Source organism: Schistocerca cancellata, chromosome 6 (genome assembly GCF_023864275.1).
Source record: "Schistocerca cancellata isolate TAMUIC-IGC-003103 chromosome 6, iqSchCanc2.1, whole genome shotgun sequence".
Lineage (NCBI taxonomy): Eukaryota > Metazoa > Arthropoda > Insecta > Orthoptera > Acrididae > Schistocerca > Schistocerca cancellata.
In genome coordinates, this window is record NC_064631.1 from 62,639,199 (window position 1) to 62,663,995 (window position 24,797).

The 24,797-nt window shown below is 40.4% G+C and overlaps 1 protein-coding gene across 2 annotated transcripts in view; it reads right to left on the reverse strand.

Moving 5' to 3' along the window:
- The window catches only part of LOC126191081 (Bardet-Biedl syndrome 4 protein), a 117,677-nt gene extending 99,011 nt beyond the window's left edge, over positions 1-18,666 (reverse strand). The window contains exons 1-5 of one of the 2 annotated variants that reach the window (XM_049931800.1): positions 18,645-18,666; positions 18,337-18,478; positions 18,056-18,198; positions 17,794-17,906; positions 1,625-1,719 (exon numbers count right to left, since the gene is read on the reverse strand). In XM_049931800.1, the coding sequence (XP_049787757.1) occupies positions 1,625-1,719; positions 17,794-17,906; positions 18,056-18,198; positions 18,337-18,451 (466 nt within the window). In that variant the 5' untranslated portion in view covers positions 18,452-18,478; positions 18,645-18,666. Of the gene's footprint in view, positions 1-1,624; positions 1,720-17,793; positions 17,907-18,055; positions 18,199-18,336; positions 18,566-18,644 lie in introns of those variants that run through there. The other variant, XM_049931801.1, reaches the window with a different exon arrangement.
- Between the last annotated feature and the right edge of the window lie 6,131 nt (positions 18,667-24,797).

The window sequence follows — 24,797 nt, forward strand, 5'->3', positions numbered from 1 at the left end:
ACTTCAGACACTTTCTCGAACATTATCTGCACATATGTATTCTCTTTGTCTTTTTATTTCCACCAGTGACTCACCAATGAATCCCAGACTGTCATTTAATGCAACTAAATCAACATCTGAGGCTACAAGCCCTTGCTTTGGTGTGTTTTTTTCTACTTCTAACACACATTTTGTGGTCTGTAGTTATGCCACTAACCATATCAAGCATCCACATTTTCACTTTTCATATTACAAATGATTGCTGTTGGTGCATTACTATTGATACCTGACTGTGTGTTGCTATCACAACATCTTTTTAACAGTTAACATGTTTTTCATTACTTTACGTCATTTAATGCAGTTTGCATTCAATTTATACTGCTTTATTGTATCACACAGCTGTAGATACTAATTTATATCTCCTAAGTCAAATGTCATCTCAACTTGACTTTTTACTATGTTGTGTGGTATAAGATGAAAAACAAATACATTTTTTCCAGAAATTTTGAAGGTGCCATGCTTCGTCATAAGTTTAAGGTAACTGATCTTAAATAAGTACACAATTTGGATATGACCATGATTGATATCACTTGAAAGCTTGTTCTTAGCCCTTTCCAGAATTATCTGATTCACAGTTCTATCTCTATTAGAACACAAGTTGCAGCTGCCTTTGTCAGCGGTGTTACTTGAATACTCCACATATTTTTAGAGCTCCAGGCAGCCATTACTTTTGTCATACTTGTGCTATAATTCTGAAATTGGACATTTTTCATTCTCTCCTCTTGTGTAATGAACACATCAAACTTGATAAAAACAGGGAATGGTCAGGTTGAAAACTGTACTTTTCTGTATTGATTTGAGATGGAATGACCCTAAATATGGATGAGCTTGTTTCACTGAAACCTTTGCGTGAACTCAAAATACAGAATATGTATATGTTACAGTTATTTTATACATAATTAAGGCACAATGGAGAAGGTAATGCTCCTCACAGTCAAGCAGCAAAGCAAGATGAAGAAACTTCTGTGGTGAAATTTTGACTGGGCTCATAACCAAATAGGGTTTACGGAATTCAAATTCAGGCACAGGAATACAAAGGAAGAACTTTTGTTACACCTTAATACAAAGCAAAGTGTACTGAGTGGCATACGCACAATGAATAAACAAAAGAGGGCTACATCTATGTAAGATAAAAAGAAATGCGACTGTAGCCCAATCAGTATATTAGGTAGAGAGGTTTTTAAAAGTGAAAATAACTTTCAGTTTCAATAGTTAACATTGCAGATTTTATTTTCCCTTTTGTATTGCTATTCACAATGCACATATTTCAGCTATGTACACTTAAAATTATGGCACATTTTCAAAATGAAAACGTATGGTAAGGAACTTCATGCCATACTATAGTGCAAACATGCAGTGTGGTGCTCTTTGTGCTCTTTGCTGTTAAGTTTGAAAGGTTTCAGTATATACTCGTATATCACTGCAAAAACAGTAGCAAAGAAAGAAGTGCAAGAAAGTAATTCAAATAATTCATAAAAATCTGTACTGTAATTTTCTCAGCATATTTCAAGCAAAAATGTGCTTCCAAAATAGTGAAACCAGCAATTGAGAAGAAAACTGGAAAGGCTTTTTTTCTAAGGAATACCTAAGTTATGATAAATATCCCATTCAGGCTTGAGAACAAGACTTTCTGCTTCTCGGTACGCCTCTAAGGCCAATCTGTGCCTTCCAAGTAGATACCTATGATTGGAATGTTTACATTAAATTACACAATGAATGAGTATATATAAACATACAGTTTAAAGGCTGGGTGTAGCACAGTTACCAGAATTTTTTTTGTAAAACATATCTGAAATTACCATGAGATGTTTTTTCACATTTATCTAATACATACTTTGAGTGTTCACATACAAGAACATAACAGTCAAAGGGAATAAGAGTCATGTATGGCATACAATAATCAAATTAGTTACACATGACAATGGCATATCTTTTGCATCTGATACTGCTAAAATGTAATGTATTGACTCATGGTAAACTAAAGCTGCACAAAACTAATGTTATTCATAATATTATCAAACAATTGCCAGGACAAGTACCCATGTTCAGCAGCATCAAAAGTTATAGAAGACAAAAATGAACTACCTTAAAACGATTATTGGAATACCACAAAATCAACATTAATACAAAATAAAAACTACTATATTTTGATTGTACTGACAACGGGCACTGCTGTGCCTACTAGTTTGACAACACAGCAAATAAGCAATCATTCTGTGCAGCTTTAGTTGATTTTGAATGGAAATGTGTTTTTTCAATAGAGTGCAATAGATAATTAAAATAATTAAATAACCTCATATTTATCACACAATTTCAAGCAGATACCTCACAAAATGAAAACTGATATATATATGCAAGTACCAATCTCATCTGCAACATGATTCTCATTTCCTTTCTATAACACTGTAATGTTAATATTAATATACTGGAACTTCCATCAATAGACATATACTACAGAGTGCAATTAGAGAAACAATTCTTTCCTCTCATAATATTGCAACATTAGAAAGACATTTCACACTGCTGCTATTCAGTGAGTGGCCTCTTTTAATTCCAAATTATTTACATTCTGCCATTACTTTCCTTAACTTTCCTTATTAAATTTACAGTTTTACAGATAATTTTCATACTAAAAATTCTAGCACAATCCTTTCATTTATTTTTCTTTTTACTGCCATGCTATTCCTAATTAACAACATCTGGGAGGAAGATAGCCTTCCATCCAGTCCCAAGTCCAGATAAAGTGGGAAGGTTAATCATTGGACTAACCATTCAACATTGCAAAAAACTGGAGGGTTCCTCTACGCTCACACCCCGCCTCCGACTGGAATGAATGTTACGGCAAACAACCCAAGCTTATGAATAAAGGACACAGAATCAAAGGTAGATACAGAAACATCTCATTAGTATATGTCCACACCCCAACTGAGGACAAGAAGGAAGACATAAAAGATGAATTCTATGATACCTTACACCAGATGTGCTCCAGATTATCACAGTACGAAATCAGAATTGTGCTGGAAGATTTCAATGCCAAAATTGGGCAAGAACATCAATGGTAACCATATATATGCATGTTAAGCTTGTACATTCTATTTCATGATGATAGAAGCCTCATCAACTTCACCACAGCCAGAAACATGCAAATAGTCAGTACATCATTTCCCCATAGAGACATACATATAGAAACATTGACCTCACCAGATGATCTAACTAGGGACTAAATAGACCACATGTTGATAGACAAAAACAGAAAAAGGTAGTAACTGATGTTAGGACAATGAGATGGGCTGAGATAGGATTAGAACATTCTCCTGTGCTTATAAAGATGAATGAAGTAAGAGCAACTGAGGCAAAAGAGCCCAAAGAGTATATGGGAGTAGGCCAAAAGAATACCAAGTGAATAAACTGTTTAAGATTAAGGTTACAAATGGACTCACAGGATCATGGAATGAAAGCAATATGAAAGAAGATGAAGATATGAGTACAAAATGGAACAAGAAGGAGACAGCACAGGAACTATTAAGAGATAACAATAATAGCAATATTAAGCGCAAACCATGGTTCAATGAAATATGTAGAAAAGCTGTTCAGGCCAGGAAGACAGCCACACAGGCAATGATGAGCAATAATAACTATGAAAACCAAATAAAATACAGGACAGCCATGAGATAAATGAGCAGAGCAATCAGGCGAGAGAAAACATCACTCATAAATAAAGAGATAGAGAAGGCAGAGGAGGATTACAGCCAGAAAAATAGTAAATAGTTTTACAGGACAATGAGAAGCTATAGAAAGGAGTACAGAGATAAGCCTGTAATAATGAAGGATGAGAATGGGAAACTGATCACTACAAATGAAGGGAATCTAGAGAACTGGAGAAGATACTTCAAAGAACTACTGAACAATCTGGTACACACCTACAAGAATGAAAACAGGGCAGAAAACAATCAGAACGTACAACCACTAGTCGAAGAGCCAACTCTGATGAAGGGGAATGAGGCAATAAAAAGACTGAAATGGGAAGGCCTCAAGCACAGAATGATATCAGCAAAGCTCACCAAAGAAGGGGGAGACAAGACATAAGAATGGTTAGCCGAACTCATAAAAGAGGAGTGGAGGAAAGAAGTAATGCCGGAGGAATGGAAAACTGCTGCTGTATTTCCCATATACAAGAAGAGAGACAAAATATTGACATAGAACTATAGAGGGATAACTCTATCATTCATGTGCTATAAAATAACCCCAAGAATTATACTGAACAAGCTCAACGCATACACTGAAGAAATATTAGACACAGCACAAGTGGAGTTTCAAAAGGGTAAGTCAACAGCCAACCAAACATTCACACTAAGACAAATACTAGATAAGAACTGATCAGGATACCTTCTGTATGTTTATAACTTCAACAAAGCATATGACAGTGCAGTAAGATAGGAGATGTGGAGGATAATGGCAAAGTGTGGGATACGGACATGCTGACAAATCTAACTAAAGTGTGTGTAATAGGATCAAAGTGTAGAGTGAAAGTACAGGGGGCTTCACAGAAACATTTGAGGTAAAAACAGGAGTGAGACAGGGAGATGTTCAATTTTGCACTCAACAGCATCCTGAGGAGAGTAATACAAGAAAGTGCAGGAGTCATCATAGGGGAAAAAATAAATGTTCTGGCTTTCATAGATAATATTTTGGCGATAGGAAGGAACACGGAAGACATGGAGAAACTGCAAACTGTATTGATGGAAGAAGCTAAGAAAATAGGTCTAAGTATCAATGAAAATAAAACAAAGTTCATTGTAATAGGAAGAAGAGCTCAGTTAGGACCAAACCATCTAACAATCAGAAACCTGAATGAGATTTTCACTCTGCAGCGGAGTGTGCGCTGATATGAAACTCCCTGGCAGATTAAAACTGTGTGCTGGACCGAGACTCGAACTCGGGACCTTTGCCTTTCGCGGGAAAGTGCTCTACCAACTGAGCTACCCAAGCCCCATCCTCACAGCTTTACTTCTGCCAGCACTTGCCCGCGAAAGGCAAAGGTCCCGAGTTCGAGTCTCGGTCCATCACACAGTTTTAATCTGCCAGGAAGTTTCAATCAGAAACTTAACCAACGCAGAAGAGAGAAAACAATATTGTGAAAAGGAAAGTTGCTACTCACCATATAGCAGAGATGCTGAGTCACAGATAAGCACAACGAAAAGACTGTCACAAATGATAGCTTTTGGACAGTAAGACCTTTGTCAGAATTAGACAGCAAACACACACATATACAGGTTGTTACAAAAAGGTACGGCCAAACTTTCAGGAAACATTCCTCACACACAAATAAAGAAAAGATGTTATGTGGACATGTGTCCGGAAACACTTAATTTCCATGTTAGAGCTCATTTTAGTTTCATCAGTATGTACTGTACTTCCTCGATTCACCGCCAGTTGGCCCAATTGAAGGAAGGTAATGTTGACTTCGGTGCTTGTGTTGACATACGACTCATTGCTCTACAGTACTAGCATCAAGCACATCAGTACGTAGCATCAACAGGTTAGCGTTCATCACGAACATGGTTTTGCAGTCAGTGCAATGTTTACAAATGCGGAGTTGGCAGATGCCCATTTGATGTATGGATTAGCACGGCGCAATAGCCGTGGCGCGGTACGTTTGCATCGAGACAGATTTCCAGAATGAAGGTGTCCCGACAGGAAGACGTTCGAAGCAATTGATTGGCATCTTAGGGAGCACGGAACATTCCAGCCTATGACTCGCGACTGGGGAAGACCTAGAACGACGAGGACACCTGCAATGGATGAGGCAATTCTTCGTGCAGTTGACGATAACCCTAATGTCAGCGTCAGAGAAGTTGCTGCTGTACAAGGTAACGTTGACCACATCACTGTATGGAGAGTGCTACGGGAGAACCAGCTGTTTCCGTATCATGTACAGCGTGTGCAGGCACTATCAGCAGCTGATTGGCATCCACAGGTACACTTCTGCGAATTCATTTCTTGTAACAAAGTGTTTGAAGTCACGCTGGTACGTTCTGTTGCTGTATGTTTCCATTCCATCATTAATGTGATTTCAAGAGAAGTAATAAAATGAGCTCTAACATGGAAAGTAAGTGTTTCCAGACACATGCCCACATAACATATTTTCTTTGTTTGTGTGTGAGGAATGTTTCCTGAAAGTTTGGCCATACCTTTTTGTAACACCCTGTATACTCATGCAAGTATAACACACACACACATGACTGAAGTCTCAGTTGCCTAAGATCGTAACGAGAATTCAAAAAATGGTTCAAATGGCTCTAAGCACTATAAGATTTAACATTGGAAGTCATCAGTCCCCTAGACTTAGAACTACCTAAACCTAACTAACCTAAGGACATCACACACATCCATGCCCGAGGCAGGATTCGAACCGGCAACCGTAGCAGCAGCACGGTTCCGGACTGAAGCACCTAGAACTGCTCAGCCACAGTGGCTAGCTCGAAAATTCAAGCCAGGGGAAGATATCTAGGAGCAATACACAACATTATAAGATCTAAGTTACTATCTAGGCAGGCAAAAATAAGAATATATCAGACCATCATCAAAGCAATAGTGTACTAAGCAAGCAAGACATGGATCCTGAAAAAAGCAGAGAAAAAGCTCATCACTTTTGAAAATAAAGTACTGAGAAAAATATATGGACCAGTGAAAGAAAATGAACAGTGCAGAACAAGGAAAAGCAAAGAACCCAGACAATTATACACACTACCTGACATCATAGCAAGTGTGAAAACCAAAAGACCCAGGAGTATGGACATGTGAGGAGTAGAGGAGAGAACATACAGGGTGTTTCAAAAATGACCGGTATATTTGAAATGGCAATAAAAACTAAACGAGCAGTGATAGAAATACACCGTTTGTTGCAATATGCTTGGGACAACAGTACATTTTCAGGCAGACAAACTTTCGAAATTACAGTAGTTACAATTTTCAACAACAGATGGCGCTGCGGTCTGGGAAACTCTATAGTACGATATTTTCCACATATCCACCATGTGTAGCAATAATATGGCGTAGTCTCTGAATGAAATTACCCGAAACCTTTGACGTGTCTGGCGGAATGGCTTCACATGCAGATGAGATGTACTGCTTCAGCTGTTCAATTGTTTCTGGATTCTGGCGGTACACCTGGTCTTTCAAGTGTCCCCACAGAAAGAAGTCACAGGGATTCATGTCTGGCGAATAGGGAGGCCAATCCACGCCGCCTCCTGTATGTTTCGGATAGCCCAAAGCAAACACACGATCATCGAAATATTCATTCAGGAAATTAAAGACGTCGGCCGTGCGATGTGGCCGGGCACCATCTTGCATAAACCACAAGGTGTTCGCAGTGTCGTCTAAGGCAGTTTGTACCGCCACAAATTCACGAAGAATGTCCAGATAGCGTGATGCAGTAATCGTTTCGGATCTGAAAAATGGGCCAATGATTCCTTTGGAAGAAATGGCGGCCCAGACCAGTACTTTTTGAGGATGCTGGGACGATGGGACTGCAACATGGGGCTTTTCGGTTCCCCATATGCGCCAGTTCTGTTTATTGACGAAGCCGTCCAGGTAAAAATAAGCTTCATCAGTAAACCAAATGCTGCCCACATGCATATCGCCGTCATCAATCCTGTGCATTAGCGAATGTCTCTCGTGCAGCAATGGTAGCGGCGCTGAGGGGTTGCCGCGTTTGAATTTTGTATGGATAGAGGTGTAAACTCTGGCGCATGAGACGATACGTGGACGTTGGCGTCATTTGGACCGCAGCTGCAACACAGCGAACGGAAACCCGAGGCCGCTGTTGGATCACCTGCTGCACTAGCTGCGCTTTGCCCTCTGTGGTTGCCGTACGCGGTCGCCCTACCTTTCCAGCACGTTCATCCGTCACGTTCCCAGTCCGTTGAAATTTTTCAAACAGATCCTTTATTGTATCGCTTTTCGGTCCTTTGGTTACATTAAACCTCCGTTGAAAACTTCGTCTTGTTGCAACAACACTGTGTTCTAGGCGGTGGAATTCCAACACCAGAAAAATCCTCTGTTCTAAGGAATAAACGATGTTGTCTACAGCACACTTGCACGTTGTAAACAGCACACACTTACAGCAGAAAGACGACGTACAGAATGGCGCACCCACAGACTGCGTTGTCTTCTATATCTTTCACATCACTTGCAGCGCCATCTGTTGTTGAAAATTGTAACTACTGTAATTTCGAAAGTTTGTCCGCCTGAAAATGTACTGTTGTCCCAAGCATATTGCAACAAACGGTGTATTTCTATCGCTGCTCGTGTAGTTTTTATTGCCGTTCATTTTTTTTACCGGTCATTTTTGAAACACCCTGTAGTAATAAAGGCAGTGATGGATAGATAAGCCGAAGGAACGAGACCATTAGGATGAGTGACAATGAAATGGAAGGATAATGCCATGGCAGACATGCAGGTACTGGGTCTGGGAGATGAAGATGCAGCTGACAAGAAGGTATGGAAGGCTGGAATGAGTGAGGCCAAGGACTGACTGTGGTTTGTTTGGCGAGTACAAGTCAGTAGGTAAGCTATCCTTAATTTTTTACGTATTTAGTTCTCTCTCTTCTTCAGTTATTCATTTCATTTTCTAAATTTCACACACATAAATCAGTACTTCATTTTCAGTTTTGAGGAAGTGCTAGGATTCTAACAACCAGTATAAACACTACACAGTTGTATGGTTAAATGAAAATGCTAAAAAATATGCAACAGGAATCAAATTAAAGTATTATGTCCAGGAATGTTTTTTTCCCCCTAGCTAAGAAGGAGAGACATATTGAGTGTGTAAGTCATCAGTGTCAAGTTGCAAGGAAAAGAAGTAGTGTATTAATAGCATGAAAATCACCACTAAGGAATATGTCTCACAGAAAACACTCACTTTGTTTGTTTCTTTGGGACGCGATGATCCTGCACTGTTGTCACAATCTGCCTCCAGTTCTTATGCCACCTCCTCCCACTCAGTGAAACCCAGCATTCTGCAGTCACCTCATCTCGCCATCTGCTTCTTGGTCTTCCAGGGGGTCTTCAGCTTCCACCTTATAACATATATCTGACACACTATTCTGCCTTTCTCCATTCTGACAACATGGCCTGCCCTTTGCAAATGTCATCTTGCTTTGGAGATTTTCACTACCATCGGTTGGTTGACTAGCTTAATTATTTCTTTGTTGAATCTCCAAACCCATCTTCATGTTGCTTAGTCAAATGCGGCCCAAAAATTTTTGGAACACTATATTTTCAAAGACTGAGAGCTGGTGCTCCTTGCTTTTGGTCATGCCCTGTGCTTTGGATCTGTATTGCAGTGCTGGCCAGGTGATGGTGTTGTAAAGTTCCAGCTTGATTTTCCTGGTCCAGAGTTTGGAGGATAGAAGTTATTGGAGGGAAAAGTAAACTTTGCAGTCTGTAGTCTGGTTTGGTGTTCAACTTGTCTTCTATTGCAATCACTTATAATTACACTAAGGTGTTTGAAGTTGGGAGTGTTCTTGAAAGTGTAGTTTTCTATGCAAAGGTTATCACACTGTCCTGCAGTCATATTTTCCCCTTGTATGATCTTGTGTTCTGAAACTTCCTGGAAGACTAAAACTGTGTGCTGGACTGAACTCAAAGTGGAACCTTTGCCTTTTGCGGACAATTGTTTACTGACTGAGCTACCCAAGCATATCTCACAACCCATCCTCACAGCTCTATTTCTGACAGTACCCCAACTCTTACATTCCAAACTTCATAGACTTACAACTTCTAGTTGTGACTGAAATCACAGCCAGATTCTTTAAAATTGTTAGTGTGATATCTGCGAAGAGGAGAGTTTCTGTGAAGTTTGGATTCAGGTAGCAGATGAGGTATTTGCAGAAGTAAAGTTGTGATGACAGGTCATGAGACATCCTTGGATAGCTCAATTGGTACAGCACCTGTCCACAAAAGGCTCAAGTCGTGAGTTCAAGTTTCACTCTGGCACACAGTTTTAATCTGACAGGAAATTTCATATCAGTGCACAGTGAAAATTTCACTCTGGATCTTGTATTCTGTTTTTTCTTCATTAGTTTTTAAATCTACTTTCAGGGCAGTATTATTTAGCTTCTTGAACAGTGTGTCAGTTTCACCACTGTTATTTCCTCTTAAAATTATCTCATCTGAATACATCAGTATATTTGGGTGTTTATCTGTGATGTTTTCATTTGTTGCTCATTTGGTTTCTCTTACCACAATTCCTATGACATTTTTGAAGATAAACAGGGTTAAAGCATCACCTTGCTTCAGCCCAGTTTTGTTCTCAAAACAACTGGAGTCACAGTGTGTCACCCAGCTTACTGCCTTCTCCATACACACTTGGACTAAGATGATGAGTTTCTTGGGGATTCTACACTCCTGGAAATGGAAAAAAGAACACATTGACACCTGTGTGTCAGACCCACCATACTTGCTCCGGACACTGCGAGAGGGCTGTACAAGCAATGATCACACGCACGGCACAGCGGACACACCAGGAACCGCGGTGTTGGCCGTCGAATGGCGCTAGCTGCGCAGCATTTGTGCACCGCCGCCGTCAGTGTCAGCCAGTTTGCCGTGGCATACGGAGCTCCATCGCAGTCTTTAACACTGGTAGCATGCCGCGACAGTGTGGACGTGAACCGTATGTGCAGTTGACGGACTTTGAGCAAGGGCGTATAGTGGGCATGCGGGAGGCCGGGTGGACGTACCGCCGAATTGCTCAACACGTGGGGCGTGAGGTCTCCACAGTACATCGATGTTGTCGCCAGTGGTCGGCGGAAGGTGCACGTGCCCGTCGACCTGGGACCGGACCGCAGCGACGCACGGATGCACGCCAAGACCGTACGATCCTACGCAGTGCCGTAGGGGACCGCACCGCCACTTCCCAGCAAATTAGGGACACTGTTGCTCCTGGGGTATCGGCGAGGACCATTCGCAACCGTCTCCATGAAGCTGGGCTACGGTCCCGCACACCGTTAGGCCGTCTTCCGCTCACGCCCCAACATCGTGCAGCCCGCCTCCAGTGGTGTCGCGACAGGCGTGAATGGAGGGACGAATGGAGACGTGTCGTCTTCAGCGACGAGAGTCGCTTCTGCCTTGCTGCCAATGATGGTCGTATGCGTGTTTGGCGTCGTGCAGGTGAGCGCCACAATCAGGACTGCATACGACCGAGGCACACAGGAGCAACACCTGGCATCATGGCGTGGGGAGCGATCTCCTACACTGGCCGTACACCACTGGTGATCGTCGAGGGGACACTGAATAGTGCACGGTACATCCAAACCGTCATCGAACCCATCGTTCTACCATTCCTAGACCGGCAAGGGAACTTGCTGTTCCAACAGGACAATGCACGTCCGCATGTATCCCGTGCCACCCAACGTGCTCTAGAAGGTGTAAGTCAACTACCCTGGCCAGCATGATCTCCGGATCTGTCGCCCATTGAGCATGTTTGGGACTGGATGAAGCGTCGTCTCACGCGGTCTGCACGTCCAGCACGAACGCTGGTCCAACTGAGGCGCCAGGTGGAAATGGCATGGCAAGCCGTTCCACAGGACTACATCCAGCATCTCTACGATCGTCTCCATGGGAGAATAGCAGCCTGCATTGCTGCGAAAGGTAGATATACACTGTACTAGTGCCGACATTGTGCATGCTCTGTTGCCTGTGTCTATGTGCCTGTGGTTCTGTCAGTGTGATCATGTGATGTATCTGACCCCAGGAATGTGTCAATAAAGTTTCCCCTTCCTGGGACAATGAATTCACGGTGTTCTTATTTCAATTTCCAGGAGTGTATATTCTGCCATGATTTCCCATACCATTTCTCTGTGCAGTGAATTGTATGCTATCTGAAAGTTATGAACACACAACGAACAGATGCTCTTGTTATATTCCCATTGTCAAGTTTGATGTATAATATGCTTTCTATTTTGATCTATTTTTCCAAAAACCATTCTGGGAGTCACCTATTACATCCTTGGTATAGGCGACGAGTCTTTGCTACATTACATCTGACAGTACTTTGTAAGCTATGACTAATAGGGACATTCCTGCAATTATGTTTATCTGCTTTTTTGTGTACAAGGACAATGATTGATTCCTTCCAATCATCAGGTATTTTTTCATCTTGCCAAATTTTAAGAATGAGATGAAATAATTTCTCATGAATTTTATGATCATCATATTTCAGCATTTCCTTGGTATTCCACCTGTTCCTGCTGCTTTGTGGTTTTCCGTTTTTTCTTTTTTTTTTTTCTTTTTTTTTCCCAAACTGTTGATTACCTCTTTGTATGCTGGGTCATTTACAACAGATTCAACTATTGTAGTGCAAGTTTTCTCAAGCTTGTTTTCTGATAGAAATGAGTGGCAGAATATTTACATCAGCCCTAGAGGACACAGGGAAATCTATGTTCAAAACAAGAGAGGGAAAAACAAATATGCAGAGAAGAAAGGAGAAGACTATACTGTTTCACACTGCATCAACAACATGGCCATTAAATTTGGTGCCCAAGTTTGTATTGGAGAAGGACGAGGAAGTGAATTCACAGAGCCCTGCTCAAAATACCCATCAGCAAATTAGCAAAAGCACAAAATCTTCAATCCAGGTAGCCAGTTGAGGATTCGAACTCCATTTCTCCCTTATTCGAGGGTGGTATCTCAAGTGCTGGTAAATATGGAGGGTGGGGATAAGATAGAAGTGGGAAGACAGATATTGATGATGGTGGAAAGAAGGTCACAGAGGATTTGGGAATGCAACATTACTCTCCAATATGACATCAAAAATGTGTCATTCGATCTCCAAAAATGGTCTCACACAAAAAGTAGGAAAATGAATTTCACTTTACACATGGCAAGTTTCTGTGGGTTACCTATGACACAAAAATTAAGATTTGACAGAATATTTAATTTATACAAACTGTTTTAATAGTTGTTAATCTCTGGCATTCAAGACAAGTTACTGTCATCATCCTGGTGGTATCATCTCGGCTTGAGATCACATTATAAAAAATACAGTTAATGAGACAGAAGAAATACAGTAACACCGGGTTTGATGTCTTCATGTGAGGAGATTTGGAACAAAAGAATAATGAAACTGAATGTCTGAAAAAATATGTCCCTGAAATATTGTCAGAGTTGTAAATGATGTAAATGATGAAGCAACAAGAAAGGAAGAAATAAAAGACATGCTGGCAGGTGGTAGGAAGGCTAACAGGAGGAGGACACAGTCTGACAATTTTGTTGTGTCTACTAGCAACACATTCCATCTGTCGGAGTTGAGCGGAGAGGAACTTCAAGATGGTGTAGGAGAAGAAAATGTACAGCAGACTATGTCCCTGAAATATTGTCAGAGTTGTAAATGATGAAGCAACAAGAAAGGAAGAAATAAAAGACATGCTGGCAGGTGGTAGGAAGGCTAACAGGAGGAGGACACAGTCTGACAATTTTGTTGTGTCTACTAGCAACACATTCCATCTGTCGGAGTTGAGCGGAGAGGAACTTCAAGATGGTGTAGGAGAAGAAAATGTACAGCAGACTCTGCACACCAATAGGAAGGATGAGGAAGCAGATACTACTCAAAATAACCATCACCAAATTAGTAAAACCACAAAAGCATCAATCAGGGTAACACAGTACGGAAGAAGAGAGCACTGCTGGTAGGTACCAGTGATGGCACAGGAGAAGTTATGGGAGGAGTATCCTATCACCAGCCATTTCAAGTCAAGTGCTGGGCTGAATCATGTGACAGAAAATGGTGGCCTATGTGCAAGGATTTCACAAAAGATGATCAGGCCACAATAGAGCTTAAAACCAGGAAGTCACTGCAGAAATTAAAAAATAAGAAGTAAGCAGGCGTAGATGGGGTTTCACTCTCTGTTCTGAAGTTGTGCATAGACAGCATAAAATCCCCAGTAACAAACATAAAAAATGAGCCCTTTAGTCGGGTATTTCTCCAGTGTGCCTACGAGTAGTGCCCTTACTAAACAAAGATAATGCTGAGGGTATTGAAAATACAGGCCAGTTTCACTATGGTTGTATTCACAGCAATAACTGAATCAGTCATTAAGGAAAGACTAAATAGTTGCATGAACAAAAACAACTTTTTAAACAAAGCACAGTGTGGTTTCGAAAGTGGTGAAATACACCTGCTGGCCACTACAGATTTCACAAAACTGGTACTTGAAGCTCTTGATAAGAATGGCTGTGTTACAAGCATAGTCCTTGACTTGTTCAAGGCTTCTCATACAGTTGAGCATAAAATATTACTAAACAAGGTAGGATCACGAGGCATAAGAGGAATATAGTACAAGCACTTCCACTCTTACTTGGAAAACAATGTGCAAAAAGTAGAAAGAGTTCACACATCCAGTGGTCATAAATCTTTAGTAAAATAAGTCAGACAAGAAACACATAAACATAGGGTAGTGTATTGGTTTCAACTCTGTTTTGAATATATATAAAAAACTTTCCCAGCACATAGCTGTCAAGCTTGAGAAGAGGCTGTCAGTAACCACATGGCAAATTTGGAGGGTGCCCTTCCTAGTCCAGCTGTAAATTGTTTTGTTACTCTGCCATCCGCTGTATTAACACTCTGGTGCTTCCCAATATAAGTATCTGAATTTGCTACAGTACTTAGGCCTACTTTTGCAGTACCCTATTACTGCAATCATCTTTTACTTTCATTTTTACCCCACTTTCACTCCAAATATCATTTGCACTGTTTAATTTTGCATTATCATTTGTATCAGGCTTGTCTTTTCAGAAAGTTAATAGTTGCCGAAGGAACCAAAAAATTATAATTCCTTGCCTTTTTGACAAAAAACTAAGTTAAAGAAATCCTAAGCAGCAAACACCACGTAAATAATGTACTTAAATTGTAAAAAGACAAATAAACAAATAAAACCGCCGAACACACAAAATTTCACAAAATCATCAAATATTTCATCAGTCTCTAATAATTTACTCCTGTGTATTATTTAGTATGGATAAATAGGTGAACTGTGTATCTTGTGATATCACCTGATTAGAAAAACCACAAAAGCTTACACATGAATGCCTTGAACTTGCGATGTGATTTGATCTGAAAGCAGTTTTATTCCTAAGCAGACATGTGCACAATGAAAATTTTTTCTCATCACTTAGGAAGATATGGAGACAAAATAATTCACAGACAAGTTTACTATGTACACAGGAAGGAAACCATTACAATCTATAAAACATTTTAGTAGCACAGGTGAGTGAAATGTACACAGTACCTTTTCCAACTTTTTAAAGCTTCAAATTGTAAAATGTTAACTTCCATAATCTCTTAGTAACTCCCCATAACCTATAATTAAGGACAAGTTCTCTCTCCTGGTGACAACAACATTATAGTCATTCAACTGCTATGAAAGAAAGAAAATGAAACCTTCATGGATGTTTACGATTGGTTAGTGTGTAATAAACTGACAGTGAACATAAAAAAAAACAGTATGCACTTCAGAATTATAGAGAGAACACACTTCTGTTGCGCATGGTTAATAAATTTACTGATAGCGTAACAAAAAATTTGAGGGATGAATACTGATTGTCAATTAACATGGGACAAACACACGAAGAGGGTAGAAAAAAAAAGTCACCAGCATGTTCAGTTTTTAACAGCAAATGTTTTGTGGTAGCATACTTTCGTACTCTAAAATCTTGGCTATGGGATTCTTTTCTGGGGATCGAAGACACAAAAGATGGATACAGTTTTTAAACTGCAGAAAAGGGCCAAAAGAATAACAACATAATAACTAGAAGTAGTGGACGGACCCATTGTAAAGACCTGTTTAAAAACGTGGGTACTAGTACACATACTGTGCCATGTGAGTACATCTTCCAATCTGTTACGCATGTTAGAGAAAATATTGCTAAGTATTTCATTAAGAGTACTCATGGAACAAGAGCCAGTCTGGACTTACAATTACCAAGGAAAAACAAACAAAAATCTCAAAATGGTAAATTCTATCATGGAATAAAGCTGTATAATAAAATGTCCAAGCAGATGAAAAGATACTAAGATACACCTGTTTAAAAAGGCAGCTAAAGCGTTCTTTGTATGTAATGTTTTAGCAAGAAGATTACTTATATGATTCAGAATAGTGGTTAATAACGGAGGGTTAACAAACCTCCTTATCACATTATGATACTGTAACACTATTGCAATACAATCATGTGAAAAGATCTATAATGCATGATAGTATTGTCTTGTCATTGTCCCAAGTCCAGCATCACACTCATCGTGGAGGGGGATGTCAGTCTGAGGTGAGCATATGAAGACATGTATGGGGAATAGTGTAGTGGCATGTTTACGAGCCTGGAATCAGTTTTCCCTATGGACTGGAGTTAGTGCAGGGGCACAGCGCAGCAAGTTCATGGGTCTGAAATCATCAGCAGACGTTTTTGATGTCTGCAGTGATGAAGGGCAAACAGTGTTTATATGAAAGTACTTTCTACAAAAGGGACCAACCGAATGAGGCAGTGCAGCTGTTAATACCTTGACCTCATATTCTGGAGAAAGTACCTTGCTCTGTCAGCCTAGTCATCCTGATTTAAGTCCAAAATCATTTCAGACAAGTGCAAGGATGGTTCCTTCATCAGAGTCACAGCTGACTATCTCTCCTTTCCTCATAAAAGCATACTTAGGCCCCTATATCCGGTGTATATGTACTTTTTTTGGCAATTTATTTTCATTCTATTCTATCAAACAGGGGCATATCCTGGGGTAACCTGACAAACCGAGCAAAAGCTTTTAGCATGTAATAAGACTCATTTGTGGTGCAAATTCAAGAACATCATGTAAACACCTGTTCAAGGAACTTCATATCCTCCCCTACTACTCAATAGATGAATATCTTAACAGGGAGTGTTAGACCAGCTTCAGTAAAAAGTCTGTTACATTTCAGTTTTGACAGTATTGGATCACAACAGTAATAATTACATATTTCGTGTATGATAAATTTATTAAAAGTGCATAATTACATTTCATTCTGACAGTTTATTAAAGAAGATCCAGTTTACTGTAATGTATTTACCTATTTTGACCATCACCTGACAAATGATCAGGGTAGTCAGTATTATATTCAAATGTTTTATGTTTTTTATACTTTCTGACTTGTTCCACACCCACGAGAATTATCTCATAAAGGTCTATGGAATGAAAACTGAATGTAATCTAATCTAATTGTATTTTGGTTACAAATCTAATATCAGGTTACCTTCCATTCAGAAAGTGGGTGCACTCAGCGACTGTTATGTGACTTATAAATTACAGAGTGCAGCAATCAGGTGTCCTTTTTTAGACTGACACCCGAACAACAGGGACGTACATGCATTGAGGTTAGAAAATAGTGCATTGAGAATGGCCAGCTACTAGCCGAAATCTGGATTTGCATAATAAAACATAAAAAAGGATGACTGATTGCTGCACTCTATAATTTATAAATCGTATATCATTGTACGATGATACCTGGATAAATAAATGTGTGGGATAAATAAATGTGTGGGCTAATTGAAAATAAATAATTACACATTTGAAAATGGACTATTTTCTGTTAATAATGTAGCATTCAATACATGCAGTAAGTAACACAACATTATGTACGAAGGCAAGTAAGTAATTAATTTGTAGTAGATAATATGAAATGAAATCTTAGAATTAAAAAGAGTTATCTCATTCAAATCCTTCAAAATATTACTTACAGAGATCTTGCAACCTGCTTGATGTTGTCTACGTTCATGGGATTAATGGCATGACATGTTTGAAAATACTCTAGGGAATCTTGGATTCTTCCTTCATGCCTCAGTATTAAACCCTACAAGGCGTAAATACATTTTTAATTCATGTTTGTCATGTTATTATAAGTACGTAAAATTGAATATTCTGCACAGAACATTTTTAATGTGTATACGATAATCTCGATCTGCAAAATCTACAACTATGAAGATAACTGTTTGTTGATACCTGCATATAGTTTGCGAATTCAGAGAATCCTTTGCTCTTCTCGAGTTCTTCTTGGATTAATATTTTACATATCCCGAATTCCTTTCGTGCGTAATGTAGATGTATCAACCAATTACGACTTTCAATTAACGGGCAATCTGGAACTATAACATGAAAACTGGTGAGAACAAAACGTGGAAGAACAAACTCTTACGTCCTTCCTACCAAGTGGTTAATCACTGCAAAATCAAAATTCTTAACAGAATTAAAATGCAGTTAAACAGATTTTCAATCAATCATACCTTTTCTCTGTCTCCCCACACCACTTCTGGCGACGCTTGACACTCGCGCCGAATTTGATATTCCAACACTGGGCCGACCGTTTGGTATGCCATGATGTGTATTTACAGAATTCATGATTTATGACTCTTCACCAATTAAAATCTAAAATGTGTAACACGCACGTTACTGGCGTTGTAGCAATAACAACATTCACAAGATATCTACCAAAACATTGACTTCGCTCACAGAACAGCGTTCTGTTTGCGGGTTCACGTTGCCTAGCAACCACCGACAACTAGCATTGCCGCCCTACCAGAAATAAATTTACCGTTAAATATACGTTTTTTCCCTGCCACAAATTCGGGAGTGGAGCGAGTGTCATCATTACATATTACGTCAGTTATATTCTTGAACGTTTCGTGAAAAACACAGTAAGGTTACTCGGGGCAACTGAAGAATGGGATACAACTCGTCGCCTTTGACCAATGACATTGTGGCGACGTATTACAGCAGTGATTTGTGTATTATAGTGACAGTAGTCCGGAGTCGATAGTTGTGACGGCTAAGAAGTTCACCGCCGTTGTTTATCTTTGTAATTTACTGGTTGTCATAGTTTAGTGTTCATCAGCGTAATAATAAAGAATTGGTTTTTGGAGTCGACGCAAGTGCGTCGGATAATAGTTAGCGGCTACATTGGTGTCCCCGAACGGAAAAGAATACAGTGGAAATCACAAATAAAAAGCAGTGTAGCACAACGATGGTAGATCAACGGGAAGATACGAGCGTACAAATGAACGATTCCGCTACAGCAACCGGAAGTACAACTACAACATCACGTTTGCCGAAATTTTGGACCACATTACCGAAAGAGTTGTTTATAAAAACCGAGAACATTTTCCAGCAATATAATGTGAACAGCGACAGTGACAAACTAAGCCGTATTTTCGGGAATATGGACCAAGAGCTAGCAAAGGTAGCACAAGAACTCATCATGAAGCCAGTTCATGAGCAATCGTATCAAGCCTTCAATGAGATATCCTAAAACGCTTAGTATTGCCCAAGCAACAACGCATGCAGCGTGTTTTGTTTGAGAAAGCAATGGAGATCGTTCTCCGTTCTGCGTCATTTACGCAACATAGCAGGACATTGCAGTGGCGCAGCTACGTAAACAAGGGCCCTGGGGAAAAAATGAAATTGGGGCCCATATAAACTAAACTAAACACTTTACAGAAGCAAAACTACTTCAGAAACAGCTACTTACTTCCCACTGCATGGCATAATAAGACAAACTTATTTACTACTAAGTAAATTATAATGCATAACACACACAGCAGATACCATTTAATCGTACTTCCTAAGAGTATTATAAATGTGGTTGTTTCTTACGTTTTCACTCAAAAACGGCTGGCTAGATTTGGATGAAATTTTGCGCATGGATAGTATACTGCTTGGGTAGGACATAGGATACTTTCATACCCATAAAATGATCGCGTAGGATAATTTTCAATGTTGGGTCATACTACGGAACGAGGTCGCGGGTAGAAGCTAGTGAAAAGCCACGAAAACATCCGCGGAGCACATAGGGAACAGTCAAGTCTTTAGGGCTTGTACGTCGGCGGTGGCAAGGAGGTGTGAGGAGGCACGCTATTATCAGTGTCAGCAACTCACTCTCACTAAAGTACCGATCAACACGATTTTGTTTAGAATTACGATTTCCGATCGGCAAGTGTCCTCGATGGTGATTGTTCATCGGAGGTGAGGGTATCATCTGGAGTGCCCCAGGGAAGCGTGGTAGGTCCGCTGTTGTTTTCTATCTACATAAATGATCTTTTGGATAGGGTGGATAGCAATGTGCGGCTGTTTGCTGAAGATGCTGTGGTGTACGGGAAGGTGTCGTCGTAGAGTGACTGTAGGAGGATACATGATGACTTGGACAGGATTTGTGATTGGTGTAAAGAATGGCACCTACCTCTAAATATAGATAAATGTAAATTAATGCAGATGAATAGGAAAAAGAATCCTGTAATGTTTGAATACTCCATTAATAGTGTAGCGCTTGACACAGTCACGTCGATTAAATATTTGGGCGTAACATTGCAGAGCGACAAGTAGTGGGACAAGCATGTAATGGCAGTTGTGGGGAAGGCGGATAGTCGTCTTCGGTTCATTGGTAGAATTTTGGGAAAATGTGGTTCATCTGTAAAGGAGACCGCTTATAAAACACTAGTACGACCTATTCTTGAGTACTGCTCGAGCGTTTGGGATCCCTATCAGGTCGGAGTGAGGGAGGACATAGAAGCAATTCAGAGGCGGGCTGCTAGATTTGTTACTGGTAGGTTTTATCATCACGCGGGTGTTACGGAAATGCTTCAGGAACTCGGGTGGGAGTCTCTGGAGGAAAGGAGGCGTTCTTTTCGTGAATAGCTACTCAAGAAATTTTGAGAACCAGCATTTGGGCTGACTGCAGTACAATTTTACTGCCGCCAACTTATATTTCGTGTAAAGAACGCAAAGATAAGATAAGAGAGATTAGGACTCGTACAGAGGCGTATAGGCAGTCATTTTTCCCTCCTTCTGTTTGGGAGTGGAACAGGGAGAGAAGATGCTAGTTGTGGTACGAGGTACCCTCCGCCACGCAGGGTATGGTGGATTGCGGAGTATGTATGTAGATGTAGATGTAGACAGAAGGTAGGGCCATGTTTTCGTGGCTATAGTAGATTGTAATTAATAACATAGCTACGCAATAAAAGGAAGTAGACAGTTTATTTTAACAAGTTACTTTACATTCTTTTTCTGGCTTCAGTTTCTGCACATTCATCAGTAAGTACCGTTAAATCTAGATTTGATGCGGCCTTGTTTTCGGCTGCTATGAGTGCCACATGTCGAAGTCGAGCTTGACCCTTATTATTCCTCAAATAAGTTTTGATTATTATTAGTTTTCTGAATGATCTTTCAGCTGTTACAGAAGTGACAGGTATTGTATAAAATAATAAACCTGCGGTAAGCACTTCCGCCATGTCGCATCCTAGCACTGCATATTTAGTTATAAGTTTCTCACATATTTGGGAACAGTCCATGCCGGAGTCAATTTAGGTAGAACAAGGTGATAAGTATTAATAAATTGAAGTGAAATATTAGGGACTATTGCATCAAAATATTTACTTCGGAATTGATCACATTTTAGCAATAAAGTTGCTTCATCTACAGTGACCAAAAATGAAGATGTTAGAAAATTAAATATTTGATTCTAAATCATTTCTATAAAACATCAATCTTGTTTTAATATCTGCTAAAGCTCTGCTTGCCTCGTTCAAACAGATATCGCGTCTTTATAACATTTTGGTTGCATAATTGATGTCATTCAATATTTGGTGCATTAATTCACAAAGGAATGCGAACTCGAAATTTGGCATTTTTGTTTTAATGCTGCAATGCTTTCGAATTATGACTGGCGCAATGTACATAATCAGCATTTGGCTTAATATTCTTAATCTGTTTTTCTACACCATTATAAACACCACTCGTCACAGTCACTCCATCATAACCTTGATCCACATACTTTTTTAAATCAATATTTTTATCAGTAAAAAATAATCTGCTTGACTTAATCTGCTGCGCCTTGTCTGATAACTGCCTAAAAGCCTAGGAATATTTTTTTTAACTCTGTGTCGATTGGTTGTCCATTTTTCGACGTGGTTATTACTGCGTATCTCAGAATAATGCTTAGCTGATCTACCTTCGACGTATCCTGTGTAGAGTCCACTTTGATGGCGAAAAACGGCGATGCCTTGTAGATTCTAAAAGCAAAAAGGCGTGATTTTAAAAATGTTTTCGAATGTAAGCAACTGAAGAAATAAATGATAAAAAAACTGCTAAAAAAGTTCTCTGAAGTGAAAATGATTATATTTGGGCATATCTAAAACTTGCCGCACATTGTGGTCATACCTGTCGACAAGCTCTACAAGGGACAGAATATTATCATGGTATCCTCCTTCCTGATTTAATTCTCTTAATGTCCTCTGAAAGCCAATGAACTTTTTGCGAGAGTAAGTTTGACATCATACAACCTTGCAAGAAGCAAATGAAGGATCTACGAATTTCATTTTCGATAGTATCATTCTTTTCCCAAAGTCTGTACACAGCACGTGCTTCCGTATGGCCACTCTGTAAACTGTGTTCTTTAATTCTCTCTGATAACTGCTTCCACTCCCGATTACCCGTATACCATACATGAAATCCAAGTTTTCTTACCTCCCGCCTAACTGTCATAGTACTTGCAGTGGATCCTGATGCAGTTTGGAATTCCTGTATGATGGTCTGGATAGATGTCTGCCGATTACACACTGCGACCATAGGCGGTCTCTGTGAGTCAACAGATGAGGTCGGCCTGGACGCTTTTGTGCTGTACGTGTCCCTACATGTTTCTACTCCACTATCACATCGGAAACAGTGGACGTAGGGATGTTAGGAGTGTGGAAATCTCGCGCACAGACGTATGACACAAGTGACACCCAATCACCTGACCACGTCCGAAGTCCCGTTCCACGGAGCGTCCCATTCTGCTCTCTCATGATGACTATCGAGATCGTTGATATAGAGTACCTGGCAGTAGGTGGCAGCATAATGCACCTAATATGAAAAACGTATATTTTTTAGGGTGTCCGGATACTTTTCATCGCATGTTGTATACAGGTCAACAATGGAGGTGTTATTTGCTACGATGATGATGAGGCGATCACTAAAACAATACACAATCATCCAAAACCAAGACCCACATTTACTCTTCTTGTTTTATGAAATTCAGTGTGCAGTTGGTTACAACACTTTATTGGTATCTATGGTTAAGGATCATTAGCTTAGTGGAAATCCCAAACAGGTGAGTTACCACTCTTAATACCGTATCATTGCTTGTCCACTATAACGTAGCCGTTCGCTGCTCAGGAGAATTCTGGGATGGTGCGGAGCAAGCAAGGCCTTGGCAGACGAGATAAAATCGGTACTTTGCAGGGCTGCAATTTCGCGCGCAATACCTATTGTTTTTGACATCCGAAATAACGCCCGGCAGCAACAGTGTTGCGTAATAATACATTGTAGAGATTTCATATTCAAATGTGGTCACACACTGTATTGTCAAACACACTGCTAGTGATTCAGTGCCACTCACTGTTAGTTTGCAAATATTGGCAGCCACGGTAGCTCCGACTTCAACCGACAAGACCTGAACGGCGGCAGGGTCAAGGTCTTAGCGCACAAGCAGTACACCTTGTTATATCTTTGTTCTGGAGGTTGGAGAAATTTTTGTTGCTGTGTTGTCCGAACCAGTCACAGCCACGACAAAAGCACCACAGACGCAAAGATGCGAGCTGGTGCCAGAGCCGTAGAGACTTGACACTTCCGGGATTCTACCAGCGCCACGGGCGGCGTTGAGGATGAAGATATCGATTTCGCCTCGTCGAACTGCTGGCCGAGTGCAATCCGCCAATGACTGGACAACAACGGACAGAAGACCACTCGAAAGATAGAGGAGCAGCTCTCACCCACTTGTTTATAGATACTCGTTAATGGCTGACTTAGACAGGGAAGACGTTTAGTGATGTATTAAAAGTGAACACACAGTTGTTGTAAATTTCTTTTGCTTTGTACTCTGAAGTTTACCTACGATTATTTGCACTTAGCCGTTGAGGGCCTTTTTGTGTTACATTACATGCAGTGTTGCAGACTTCAACTAGCCACACAGATAAGTAAACCTTTTAACTCATTTGTGTGACTTGGTTGCTAATTTATTGGAGTGCTGCAGTGTCTTCGTTCTCCGACCCTGTTAGCTGGCCCTGAGGCATAGCTGTGTAGTAGTGGCAGGGAGAGTTTGTCTTAGCGGTGTACTGCACCAGGAGCCGTTTCACAAACTCTCAAACTCGGCCTACTGTAATAACAGTGGTACCTCGGCCTCCGCAGCAGTAGCGACGAAGCCTTTGAACTGGCGACGAGGGTTTACAAAATTTGTAATTTCATTTCGTGCCATTCGAAGTTTGCTGGCCAGGGTCCAAAAAATTAAAAGTCGAAAATTCTTGATACAAATTAGATATTATATAACTTTCTCGAACGTCGTTCGTGGAGGTCGGGGAGCCCCTTGAGCTTGGGGGGTGGGGGGGGGGGGGGCGAGCACTGCCACGCTTTGCCCTATGGTAGCTAGCTTAGTCTATTTTCGGACGAAACATCACGTACTATTTGGCTCAACCGTTCTCGAAAAATATCGGATTAGTACGGTCAGTAGTCGATAGCGTGTCACCATCAGAATTGGGGGACAAAGCGGACGTGATTTCCCATTTCTCACCAGGGACCACAATATCAAGGAAATGTGCCGCAGTTAAGGGGAATCGGAGGACAGACCTCAAGACAACAGCGTAGAAGAGATGTAGGTGGAAGCCGCGCGTGTAGAGACGAGCTGTGTGGTGCCTTAAGAGGCCTGCAGCGCCGCTTTACG